The 14,903-nt window shown below is 27.6% G+C and overlaps 1 protein-coding gene across 7 annotated transcripts in view; it reads right to left on the reverse strand.

Moving 5' to 3' along the window:
- LOC132917779 (afadin) overlaps positions 1-14,903 on the reverse strand; it is a 62,122-nt gene that overhangs the window by 12,190 nt on the left and 35,029 nt on the right. For 4 of the 7 annotated variants that reach the window (XM_060978667.1, XM_060978668.1, XM_060978669.1 and 1 more), the window contains 7 exons: positions 2,972-3,139; positions 1,864-2,102; positions 1,202-1,320; positions 860-1,021; positions 402-690; positions 174-319; positions 8-107 (listed from right to left, as the gene is read on the reverse strand). In XM_060978667.1, the coding sequence (XP_060834650.1) occupies positions 8-107; positions 174-319; positions 402-690; positions 860-1,021; positions 1,202-1,320; positions 1,864-2,102; positions 2,972-3,139 (1,223 nt within the window). Of the gene's footprint in view, positions 1-7; positions 108-173; positions 320-401; positions 691-859; positions 1,022-1,201; positions 1,321-1,863; positions 2,103-2,971; positions 3,140-13,902; positions 14,016-14,903 lie in introns of those variants that run through there. The other 3 variants (XM_060978672.1, XM_060978673.1, XM_060978671.1) reach the window with 3 other exon arrangements.

Genomic DNA, 14,903 nt, shown 5'->3' on the forward strand with positions numbered 1-14,903 from the left:
AACGAACCGAATTAGCGGGTAAATGTTCATTATCGGCATCCGCATTATCTGCAAAAAGATCGGGCAACACGGACATCAGTTCTTCCAGTATACACTCGACAATAAATCTGATAAATATAAAAAAAAATTAATACGAAATTCTTTTACGAAATTATATTAAAACAATTAACTACCGCATAGCCGCTTGCTGTGTGTCATGTAGCATTTCAATGGTCTCTGTTAAAAAATTAGACAAATGGCGATCGCTATGTAAAAATTGTCGTAATTCAGTAACGATGGCGAGCCAAAATGACAGTAAAGTCAAATCATTTTGTTTTCCCTAGATAACAAAATTGTCCCCATTGTATTATTTAAACAATAAAATACCAATTTAGACATGGACATTAGATGTAAGCACTTACCTGTATCATAGTATATAGTATAGTAGCGACTTTAGCGAAAGTCAATGATAAACGATTAGCTCGTTCCATCGGTGTGACGTCAGGTCGATACGAAGTCGACGCCCTATACCTAGCCAATAGGTACAGACAATAAGCGGGAGCGTGTTTGAACGTCAACGTCGACGGATCAACGTCCATGGTGACCGCATGGATCCACGCTTCTTCAGTCTCTTCTCGTACTTCTAGGACGCAAGGTAAAATGTTGTCTGCTACCGGGGCAGTGCTAGTACGACCATATACAGCAGACAATCTAAAATTATGTCAATAACATTTAAAAATACTTTATTATACATAACTGTTGAATGCCACTGAACACAAATATATTGTACTAAGTATACACGCATGATATTATTATCAGCCAATATCGTCATTAGTCAATAATAATGAGTATAGGTAGTGTAATTTAAAAATAATAATACCGATTGCCATCACGGCTGCTTGTGATCGATCTTTGTGATCTAGTGTCATCTTTATTTCCTTGGCTAGAAGTGGAGCGCGTTTCAATATTACCGTCCACGTCAAAAGTTGTTTCAAAGTTTTGTTGCATAACAGCTGAGTGCTGAGTGTTGTCTACCGACCCACTAATTAAGTGTTAGAAAAAACAAAAACAAACAAAAAAAAATAATAATAATGAACTAAAAACCAAACGCACGTGCAAAAAAATAAATATCAAGCAATTAAAATTTATAAAATAGTGAAGTATAATCGAGGTGTAACAGACGATTGCGTCTGTGGACGAAATTATAATATTTATTATTTACCTATCGTAGTAGTCTTGAACGTTTCGCAGGGAATTGTTACGAGGTCGCGGCCGTTCGTCGTAACATGGATCCAAGAATCTAAGATTGTTCAGTCGTCCGAATTTCACTATTGACCCATTCTATACCGGAAAAAAAAAAAAACAATCATTTTTATTATTTTAAACAACTTTAGTAACTCCTCGACTATGTGTATCCATTGATGGTGGCCAATGCGTGGTTCGAAATATTAGTGTTTACTTGGTTCGTCTCAATTCGTAGAAACAAATCACCTAGGTTCTAAGTGGGCTATCATATTACCCCGAGTTCTAAAACATATCATCCCTGAATATTTGTTCCCAGTTCACTCATATTATCCTAAATAATTCGTTCTAATGTCTTTCATAAATATCATAAAAATAAAATTATATTGTTTGACAATAGTATAAGATCATAGGACTAACCAAAGCAAATACAAAATAATATAATATAATATAATAGTTTATACTTTTATAGTTCGGTAGTTATAGTTAGCCTTTAGGAGATATTATATTAAAATTAATACATGCGATAAGTTTTCTTTGTTTATCTCTTAACACCTGCATAACTTGCTGCTCACCGAGACTATCTCCTAATCTGACCACCACTGCAAAGATATAATATACACACTATACACAAAAACTAACCTGAAGTATAGTGGTCTCGAATATCCTTTGCCCACCGACATACGTCTCCGCGTCTCTGCTACAAGGCGTCACGGTAACAATGCCCTCTGTGTGCGCAATTACGCAATGTCGGGGTTGGATGTTGGGACCGTTGAGTTGAAGACATTGAGCATTACTAGGTTGATTCTGTCTCTCACAGCCCACTTCAGTCACGTTGGGATGAATTCGGTACCGTTTGGGATTCACCATTTCCATACCGTCTGCAAGAAGATAAATATAGATAACAATATATCTAGTGTACACGATACTATTTCACCTTTCACTGCATGATTTTTTTTTTAATTGTTCAAACAAATAATAAGCGTTCAAAAATATATATTATTTGTGGTTTAAATAATTAATGTCATACGAGTACATACACACACACATACATACATACATACATACATACATACATACATACATACATACATACATACATACATACATACATACATACATACATACATACATACATATATATATACATACATACATACATACATACATACATACATACATACATACATACATACATACATACGTACGTACGGATACAAATATTAAATTATTACATAAATTACATTATTAAGAATGATATGTACGAATACGCTTTTTCAATGGCAAACATAACATACACGATATTATTAACGACCAAGATTGTACATTGTACAAAACGATAATATTATTATAATAACAACAATAGACACAAACGCACGGAATTTGTTAAAAAAAAAAAATACTAAACTCAACAATAATCGAATAACATTTCTCGTAAAAATATATTTAAAGTATTAAAATCCTATTCTCATATAATTTCATGTAATACGCGTTTATAGGCAAGTTTTAAATTATCAATATTAATTTCAGATAAAGTGACGGTCGAGGTCACTTTTATAATATACCGAAGTGTTTCATCCAGTTGACAGGTCCAATTAACGAAGCAATTCATGGTAAAGCTTTCGCGATCGATGCGGAAAAAAATAATTTATAAGGTTTTTTTTGTTAAGTTTTATTTCTTAGAATTACAAAAATAAAATAACTATAGGTACCTATTACCTATACATATTAAAATATATAGAATACTGACCAGCATTAAGCTCTAAAAAGAATGGTAATCTATCCAAACCGTCCTCATAACGGTATTCCAACATTTCACTAGTGCTGTTTTGTTGGTTCCACTTGTGTGTCGGTTTCTTTTTCCGTTTTCTAGGATGGTAATCGGCCGGCCTCCGTCGCACATGGAACATGATCGAACCTATAACATATAAACATTTTCATTTACTGATTTTATCTTAAAATATTTTGTTCTTTCTGCGTAAATATTAATTAAAATTATGCAAATAATGAATAATACTACATTCTTAAGAACTAATATTATATTTTTTTAATTTAGGTAGGTACCTACTTTATTTTTAACCACCTTAATAATTAGACTAACATCAATAGCTGAAAAATACCCTTGAAACCGTTGTTTTATTTAATTTATGTAATAGGTGTCTTAGTTTCTAAATAAAACCATTTTCTAATAATTTATTATCGATCCAAATGTATGCTGTTGTTTAAATGTTATACCGTGTTTCGAGACTTAAATATCTTAACAACACGTTTTACATTCAATATCAAACGGCTGAAGCTAATTAAATATAAAAAAAACTTGAGCATTTCCATGATTAAATAAATATAATATTATAAGTGTATTAAAAAAAAGTCGGCACAATTACTTTATCGGAGGCGGCGTTATTAATATTATTATCGTTATCGTTTATTATGTGACATACCGGTGAAAGTGGAGCCCGCGTGATCTACCCGTATTTCAAATAATGACATATTAGGTACCAACATTTTTTTATTTATTTAATAAAAAATCAAATGCTTTATAATACACTATAAACATATATTATTAAGTTTATTAGCTTATTATTTTTAGATAATTTATTACTTATTAGTGTAGGTAGTCAAAATTAAAAAAAAATATGTATTAAATTAAAACTTATACTTTTATCGTAAAAATCGAATTTAAATTTTTAGCATATACTATTTGTATTTAATTAAAACAATTATAAACGAACAAAACACGAACTGACAATGTTTTACAATGTCTAATGAGCAATATAATATTATTAATATATATATATATAATATGGTAGTAAAACGGTTATAGGTTAGTAAAAACCAATTATTTTATAATAAAATAAAATTACAAAGATAATCAAGCGCATGTGCACATAATAGATACTATCCAAAACACTATTATACATAGCCACATAGGTAAAGGTTTCGTTTTGGTAGGTCACATACTAAAAGAATTACCAGAAATGGTGATAACTAGAAAAGTGGTAGTATATAATAAAGTTATGATCTAAAGTCTAAAACTCTAAACAATAATAATAATTTACGATCTTGAATAACAAACTTGGAGAAATGGAAAACAATAATTAGCTAAAATATAACCAAATAGAATACAGACTATTTTATCATATTATATATTTAGAGCAAAAACAATAATATTTAAACGATCCATCCATCTTTTGCATTCAACTGGTTAGGTTAGGTGCATGACAATCGTTAATATAATTGTTAGTAAGTCACACATTGAGAGTCGGGTGGTTGAATTAATATGCAGGTGAAGATATTAAATAAAAAATACAAGTAGAAAATATTGTTACCAATAAAAACGCAGACTCGCGCCTCAAATATAACTACGTGAATTTACTTAACCCAAGACGGCGGTGATCGTTCACAGGGCTAAACCACAACAGTGAAACCGTACTAAACCATTAGAAAAAAAATGCTTCCGGGCATACAGAGCCATAATATATATATAATATAATATACGCCGCTACATACCGCGTAGAATTACACAGTTTGCACACGTAACCCAATTTTAGACGAAAAAGCGATTTGTATTGTGTGTGTGTGTGATAAACAATGACGTCGACCCGACAAACCAAAAATAAAATACATAAAAACACTAGATATATACAAATGCCTGAAGCTAGGGGTCGGTAGAGATCATAACACAACAACGATATAGTCGTTATCTTCTCCCTTCGGCCAACGGCGCCGGCCGACCACCAACACCCACGACTGAGAACTATATATAATATACATAATATATTCACCGTGCTGCTACAACCACCGTTTATACAACAGTAAACAAAAAAATCGACTTGGCACATCACAGACGTAAACTTCCGAATAAAAAACTGTCGTAAACAGGACACGTATAATGTATATACGTCATAATAGCAACCAGCCAGCCAGCCAAAATACAATGTAACCCCTAACGCGTCAGCCGGGCGGTTACAAAGACAGACATGGGAGACGGGGGTAAAGTACACATACATTTTTTTGACCTATATAATATACCATTGTTATTGTTACTATTATTTTCCATTTCAGAATCATTGGAGGAATAGACGTACTACGCAAGCAAAACACTACTACAGGACGTCATATCGAAAATTCGAAACGTCTTATCATCCGTTGACGCCACTGCATAGAAGAAAGTTTGAACTGAACAACTCGAAAAATGATTACGGCACACAATAAAAGTATAAATTATAATACTGTGTAATAATAACTATAACACCGTTAACATTAAGATTTGAATCGTGTACAATTCCAGTAATTCCACGGTCAAGCCGGTGAAAATAAATCGTATTTTTATAGTACCTAGTTAACACTACATTTAATTAAACGATCTGAAGAATTTTTTTTTTGACAAATTTGTGTTTTTTTTTTTCATATCTGTTTGTAGTATTATCATATTGTTATACTATATATTTATACGCATTTTATATTAACTACCGAGAGTAAAAATATTTTTTCCCGATGTCATATTTCCTCGATATTTATCCTACATTTATATTCTATTAAATTTATAAGTGTATATTGTATTTATATAGGTACTTTTTAAAGTTTACAACAGTTAATAAATAAACATTGATGAAGATTTTAATAACTTTATTGTAGAAATCTCAGTCTTAGAAATCACGAAGTTAACATACATATACTAAAACAAAACGAGGAAATTTTATTGCCGTGACTTGTTTTTTATTCAGTTTTATCATACCAAACAACTAAAACAACGATATATCCGTCCACATAAGCACTTTTTATTTAAGAACTTTTTGGCGATAACAATGAAGAACTCACGGGACCAAAACAGATGGCGAAACTACCAGACATTTTGCCGTTTGCAGTAAAATTATATATACAACAATATGAATATATATATATATATATATTATATAAATGCACACAATGATAAGTTATTACTTATTATGTTCGGGTGTGGTGCCCTCGAGTAACTTTTGAAGAATAAATGCGTGACGTTGGTACCTACACTAAAAGTATAATTTATCACCGAGGGACCAAGATGAGGACGAAGAAAAAGAAAACAGAATTACCTACACACAGTTTCTGTAGAGACGGCCGATGTGAAATAACGTATATTCACGTATTATCTATATCAAAAATACCAGAACCAACAATGCACTATAATTTATATTATATACATAGAAAATGATTGACGCTCAGAGATAAATATGTAAATGGATGGAAAACGAAAATGACCATAGCTCAAACTGAATTCGACCGAAATGTAATCAAACGTCATCAACGCGTCATATTCACTAAACTATTATCATTATCATTATTATTTAACACCAAAGGTTTTGAACGGATCTATGCTGTTAAACACACACACACATGTATATATATTATGTATACATCATAATATATCCCAGAGCGTACACCGCGGACTAAATAATTATGGCCGTTAATTGGGCAAAAAGGTCGGAGAGGGCATTTACATAACATTTGTTTCACGCTTCTGACAGGGTCTTTCGTTATTAATTAATCGAATTTTTACGCGAGACGAATATTTACATTGTGCAGTATTCAAACTTTGAGTCGATGAATAATTCATAAATCAAATCCATAACTAATGTCTAAAATGTTTTCTGCCAAGAAAAGTAACCGTTTTGGGATTGCTTTTTAATTCCGTTAAAAAAAAATAAGAACCAATATTATAAATTTGAATAATTAACTTATACCAATAAATATAGCCTATCGTCGTATACTTGTATAGATCAAACAAATTGAGCGAATCGTTAAAAAGTGTAAATACCTATAAGTACGTAATTTATTTATATTCACAATACATTTTCGGAAATTATATTAAGAAATGTTTCAGTCAAAAACTCTCAATAGCCTTGATTATGTACATTAAAATCCATGATGTACAACAACAACGTAACTTAAGAATTACTTTAGACGAGATGAATGTATTTTTATATTAAAAATTTGAGTATAACAACATTTCATATTATATTATTTCATTGAAAACGCCATCCATGGAAAAACTATATAATAGAGAGCACAACACAATGCTTTCAAACCTGACAGGAAACTATTTTTAAAGAGTAATTCTAATGCTATTATATTGATATTTTTTTTACCTGATAAACTTTAAACAGTTTGATCAAATATTAATAGATGATCGCTGATAAAATAATACATTTTTACTTAGCTCAATTTCGTATTAGGTTTATAATGGTATAGGTATACACATGTAGTTTTAAATTATAAAAATATTGTACTATATATACTAACGAATTTAGTTTTGTATAATTTTACATAAACGGGTTACTTGAACCCACTTGAGAAGAGACATTAATTATATTTTAAAACATAAAATTAGTACGATTTGTATAAAAGTAAACATTTTGTTTCATTATTTCATCAACAAAATCCCAATACACATATTACAATGATCGTGTGTTGTCTATAAAGTATAAATAATAAATATATAATATATAATATATTTAAAATCAAACAAACTTGATATAGTACTTAATACAGATAAAATAATAACATAAACAAACTTTAATATACTTTTACGCTACTACCTTGATTATCAATATATTATATATAAATATAATATACAAAAGTATTCATCATATAAAATACAAACAGCGTAACTGTACAAACACGACTGTCAAAACTAAAACCATATTTCCGGAACGCCTACTACAAATCAATATCCATTTCATTTTTAGTTGAAAGAATATGTATAGAATATGGATATATTGTATATTATATAAACCACAGCGAAGCGAACGATGTGCACACATTATAATGTACACACGCATACATAAGTAGGTACTTTGTTTATTAAACCAACTGTACCTAAAGTATAACGCAACGGCGATGGTATACACAGAGCAATAGTGAAGTTTCCTGCCATGACAATGGATGAAATACACACACCCAAGCATACATTTATCGCGAATAATATGTAAATTGTTAACACATCGGACTTTCCCATATCCTCATCAAATTCATACACAATATATACTAACACAATACGATTTTGCATTACGTACAATATTACCAACGACGCAGAATACGAAAAAAGTTTCTCGTTATGGTTCCGTTCAAAATTTCCGTTTACAACCGACACACCCTAAATATTATGGACACGCGATTCTCATTTAGACCAATAACGAAATTATAATGTCGATTCTAATTTTACTATATATTATATTGTATTGTTATAATTACGCATGCAGTATAAGTATATAAGTATGTTAATGCGGCAATTTGTTAGTTTTTTTCGAATACTTCCGTGAGTGACATTATAAAAAAATGTTAGTCACATTATTTTTTTGTACCTATGTTTATATACATACATAGATGAATTAATAATAATTAAAAACTTAAAATTCCGAGAGGTATAAAATGCAAAAACGATACACGTTATAAAATAGTGATCTGATGTACAAGTTTGTGTAGATAATACAAAATAATAATATTACGTTCATCCTTCATCATCATCATATTTTAACCTATGAAACGAGTTTAATGATTTATGATGTAGAATTATATAGTTGTATGAAAGTACTTAGGTTAGGTTTTTTCAGAACCATTACTCCACAGCGTGAACATACATGAAAGTTGGAACGGCTGATATATAAAAAAAAAAAACGAAAGTTTTATAAGGAAACTTTGCCAACATGGTGGATATAAATTCTACGTGACGAGACATTGAAAATGAACAGTCTGGAAACAAAAACATGATAATCGACTTAGACTTAGAACCTTGATTGTTTGCAGACTGATAGCAATAAAAACTAATCTTATTACAATAATAATTAGACGTAAAGGAAATAATTTTTACATATTATATATAATTAATTGTTACCACATTGAAATAGGTAAATTACAGCTCTCACTTTTATAATAATTAATAATACTGCACTTATGTAAAATTATTTTTATATGAATATCGAACCATTTACGTAATTGATTTTTATGACAAATACTTAATATAATTATAGTAGTTTATAACTCTCATATATGTTAAAAACAAATAAAACTATTTGTAGTTTTTAATTATTCGTCAGTTTTCACTTGATTTTGTATAGTATTAATACATTATTTTTAATTAATTATATAATCTTGGAAATATCTTAAAAAAATATTTATCTATAACAAATAATATTATATCTTCCTTGATCATGTGCAGATATCAAATTGAAAATGGTTAGAGGCTATAAGAAGAACAGCATAAATTGAATCAAAAGTTAAAAGAAAAAAGTTCTATCACACATAACACATTTATAGGTACCTACCATCCCATGCGATTTTTCTATTACCTACCAATCATATAGCAAATATTATCTCTAATAGCCATCATTTTATTCCGTTTGTACTGCAACATTAAATGTATTTTATACGATTAATCGAACAATAGCGCCCCAAAAAGCTATTTTGATTGCGGGCCAAAAAATAGAAACTCAATAAAAACAAAAATATCATTAAGACTAAAACGTTACGTGGGACTCATGACTTTACGCGATATTCTAATATTTTAAATATTTAAATATACATATAGTAACATTATTCACCATTAAAATATATTTTTTAAAACAATATTATACATATAATATAGATATACATTTATAACCATGATTATATTTTCAGTAGGTACATCATCAATAGTTATTTACATAGTGTTCGTGTGAAAACACTCCAAAAATGTTGTAGTTCATTACTGCAGCACAATTTTCAGCAATGTAATAGTAAGTAAATAAAATATACTTAGCAATAATGTATTCTACAAGGTGATTTGTTTTTTTATATGAAACGCTCGTATCACTAAAAAATCATCTTTATTTACTTGATATACGAAAACCTTGTACAACACTTAAAAGTTTACAACACAGTCAAATTGATCACATTTCATCCATGATATACAAGTTTCTAAAGGTACAATTGTTTTTTCTAACACTTACTCAATTTTTTAGTTTTATATTCTGAGAAAAAAATGTTTGGAAAAATATTAATACACAATTGTAAAGTATTTAATTACTTATTAATGATATTTAAAGTTTAAAGGAACGATATAACTCCTAATATCCAGCCACTCCACTTGACAAATTAATAATTAATTATAATTTATGGATAAAAAATAACATTGATTCAACGTTCTAAACTGATATATCTTAGATTGCTTATAAAATGTCCTTATTTAGTTTAAACAATATTACAAATATAGGTAACCATTTAAAAACATTATTAAATTTAAAATAGATACTACAAAAACAAATAGTAAACTTTCATGTTTTTTTATGATATAATATATATTATTTCAAACTAAATACAAATAAAATTCAAAACTAACTAAGAAACCGAGCGTCTTATTTTTAAATGTTTATTATAATATGCCTAATGTCAATGTCAAAAAATATATGTATCATGATGTTTCAATGACAATAGAAACTAAGTAAATATAAAACTTAAATATTTTACCGTCAGTAGATATATACTAAATATATGTAGATATAATAATGTAAATATCGTGTAAAACATATTCTTTATCATTTTTTCACTCCGCACTAATTACGAAACATTATTCTGTTACATCAAGTTTATATGTATAAAATGATATATCGTAATATCATTGTCTAAAACATGAGTTTGGACAATTTATATAATATTACGAATATTCTTGTAAAAAAATATCAATAAAAATTAAAATTAATATGGTATATATAAAAAAAATATTGGTTTTAACTTGGCTATATTTGTAACAAAAATAATTTTTCTTAAAAATATCATTGAAATAATTAAAGAAATTGATTATTTCATAATTACTTTGTTAGCAATACATCATTCGAAAAACCAATTTTCTTGTTTTTGATTTATTAGTCAGTCAATATATTGTATAACTGATACAATAGCTTACAATAGTTTTTTCTACCTTTTCGTATCATGTCTACATGCGATACCTCAATAAGTTTTAAATTGCAATAAATGTTTTTGCAAAAAAAAATGAAAAATTTGAACAAAATTGAAATGACAAATTACACGAACACTCTAATTTTAAGCTTATCAGTGACAAATTAACAGATATTAAAATTCTTAATAATTAAACTAATTTTTAATTAATTAAATAATCTGAATTATTGACACTGGAATAAACTGTTTTTAACAAAAACACTTAAATAATTCAGGGATGTTGCATAATAATTAATATTATTATGAATTGAAACATAATTCTCGGATTTGAAATTAAATACGTTAAGTGTATAATATGTGTATCTAATTTACTTAAAAGAAAAGCAATTTATTGTAAAACTATCAAATACACCATCATGTATAGGTAAATGAACAACACGATTATCGTGTATTTAGAAATAACAATTTTAATTTATGATACATTAATGAATAAATAATAACGATTTTAATAAAAGTATTAACATTTTAAGATATTATTATTGCTTTGCAATATCCAAATTTCACAAAAAAAAAATTCAAATTTAATACACTATAACTGTGCATTTTCATACCCTTCGGCAAGTATATCACGGTTTTAGTTAAAGTTAATGAAAATGTCAAGATAAAAATTATGGATTAAAACAATTTCAACGTTTTTCAGAATTAAAACTACTTAATGGTAATTTTAGTTTATTATTTAATTAGTAAGTCCAAATAGAACATATAATTTTTCGATCTTAAATAACATTTTACTATTTTACCATTGAAATAAATTGTATACTACATTAGGATTTAAAAACATTTAAATGAAATATCATGTAAAATGACTAAGCTTTATTATATATATATATATATTCAATATAGACAAAAATATATCTTTACTTATTTGTTAGGGGCATAGAACTCAACTTAAACCCCGTAGCTCTCCAGGGCTAAAAAAAAAAAATAATATTCAATAACTGCAAAAAAAACCACTCGTCTTAGTAAGGCAAAATAGTACTTAGGTTTTAAAGTCTCTTTGAGAATTGTTTTCGTAAAATACAATTTAAAGAATAAAAATATAAATAATGGTTTTTCTCTTTAAATTTGTTTTATACACAGTTCACGTTTATTTTCCATATTATACAAACCCTATCTAAATAGTAGACCCTCGAGTCTAAACGAGTTAAACCTAGAATATACTCAGTCCCGGAGTTTCGCAGTAGAATAATATAACTACTCGGGTTTCGTCAATTAAATTACAATTAAAACCACGACGTGATCAATCTATCTTGCAAAACATTTACAGCGGTAAATTAAAATACGCTGAGAAAATTATATTTAAGTTAAAACGATATACATATCCCAATGAAATCATATTACATAAATAGTTTTATTTAAATCATCAACATGAATGCTTTCCACGTATGAATCATAAACAGTTATGATAGTAAAAAATAAACAGCTCGTATAGTCAAAAAATATGTCGGAAAAATAAGTACTTGCAAATATACAAAAACACACACACATATACATACATACATACATACATACATACATACATACATACATACATACATACATACATACATACATACATACATACATACATACATACATACATACATACATACATACATACATACATACACACATACATACATACACACATACATACATACACACATACATGCATGCATGGATTTGGTAAGATCATTCTAACTCAAGATTGCAATACCAATGTGAATAAAAATCAAAAGGATGAATAGAGGATTTCCTCCCAACATGTATTATCGTCACTACAAACCCATAGAGCGACCCATATTTTTATTTAACACATAATACAATTTCTATAAGCCCTTTTGTTAACAATGTTGAGTGCACAGACAACTCCTTTAAACCACCTTCGTTTGGTTATTTTGGCTTTTGTAAAACAACAAATAAATGGAATTCTACTCGAGAAACACAAATGTGTGTTCAACTAAGCCAGTTATTGTCATATACTCTTTAATTAGTTTAAGAAACATTTAAGTAAATAGCATGCATGATAAATAACATGGTATTCAATTAGAAACAATATACTAAATAGAAATTAAATTATTTGAAATTATTACAATCAATCAAAATAAACGAATATAAATACAATTACCTATTAGCTAACAATAATTCAATATAATGAAAATACTTTTTCAGCTTATTTTAAATGTTACTATTTATTGTGGTAATATAGTTCTTATAATTATTAGTAACTAATTTCTAATCACTAAATAGAAAATGATTAATATTAAGCTTTGCCTGACTTAAAAAAAACTAACACACTATCAGTGCTACAGTGTATAGCACTGTAATTATACTAATTTATATTTAATATAATAGGAACGGTTAAAATTAATCAATTGATTACGAGGACCTATATAAATTAAAATAAATTCACATCAACATTTACGGCTTGTCCCATATACACTTATTACAATAAACGTATTTCTTTTAAAAGCTCGGTTTTATTAACAAACTATACACAATTCTATAAATTGAATGCCATTGTTATGTTTAGTGTTTCTTAACATTGTATTATGTGTAGCTATATATATATATATATATCGATTTAAATATTATAACGATACGATTATCATTTTCTTTTAATTAATATTTTTTAGTTAAAATATGAAAATTAAGTATAAAAATGTACATATATAATTACGATTTAATAAAAACTATTATGCTTTTAAAATTTAAAAAAAAATACTATACCACCTAAGAGCACTTCACATTCCTTATTTCGTAGGCGGAAATTTGTATATGACCAGAGACCAATCATATTTTAAACAATTTAATTAATTATTGTAATAAAAAACTAAATCAAATTTATGAAACACGATTTAAAGTTAACACACAAGTAGCGTTATGCTGGAACGCCCAATAGATTAAGTATGACTGGCGGATTGGCGAGTCGCCCATCAAAATTGTATACGAAAGACCCTTAAAAACGGTGGCGCTATCTTTATTGAAAAAATAACAGAATATGATCTAACCAAAATGAAATATAAATGTGATCCTAACATTAAAATGGGAATAATTATAAAATTGTAAATACATTGTTATAATAATAAATAAATCGAAAAATTAATAATATAAACTTAGTTATTATACGATGTTTGTATTTTGTATAGTAAATCATATTAAAATTTGTGTTTTTTAAATACGCTACATGGTTAAATTAATATCTTATTTAATTAACAAACAAGGTTTTTTTCCAAAAATGGATTATGTATGAAACTGTTAACCCTTGAACAAATGATAATATTTAGTATAGGTATATTTTATAATAATATATAATTCACATCGTAAGTAACTACAATTGTAATTGTAAGGGATTACAAAATTAATGCAAAAACCAATAATATGATCACTTATTACAAATTAACAATCTACATTATTTTTATCTCTAATAAATATATATATATACGTTTTTTAATTGTTAATAATCTTTAATAAATACCTGATGAAAAATTAGTTAAAATGTATACATAAACAATACTAATTACTACTAGAGCTAGGATTTAATTATTTTAATCCAAATACATTAGTTGATGGTTGATGTCCACGATTTAGCTCATTCTACATTAAATAGAACAATTTTTATTTTAAATATCTTTGAATATTCTAATCAAAATGCATATATAATTCCATATTTAGAGTTTTTAAGTATTTAAATACTAATATAAAATCGTATTTATCTTATGAAAGTTTGT

Source organism: Rhopalosiphum padi, chromosome 1 (assembly GCF_020882245.1).
Source record: "Rhopalosiphum padi isolate XX-2018 chromosome 1, ASM2088224v1, whole genome shotgun sequence".
NCBI classification, from domain to species: domain Eukaryota; kingdom Metazoa; phylum Arthropoda; class Insecta; order Hemiptera; family Aphididae; genus Rhopalosiphum; species Rhopalosiphum padi.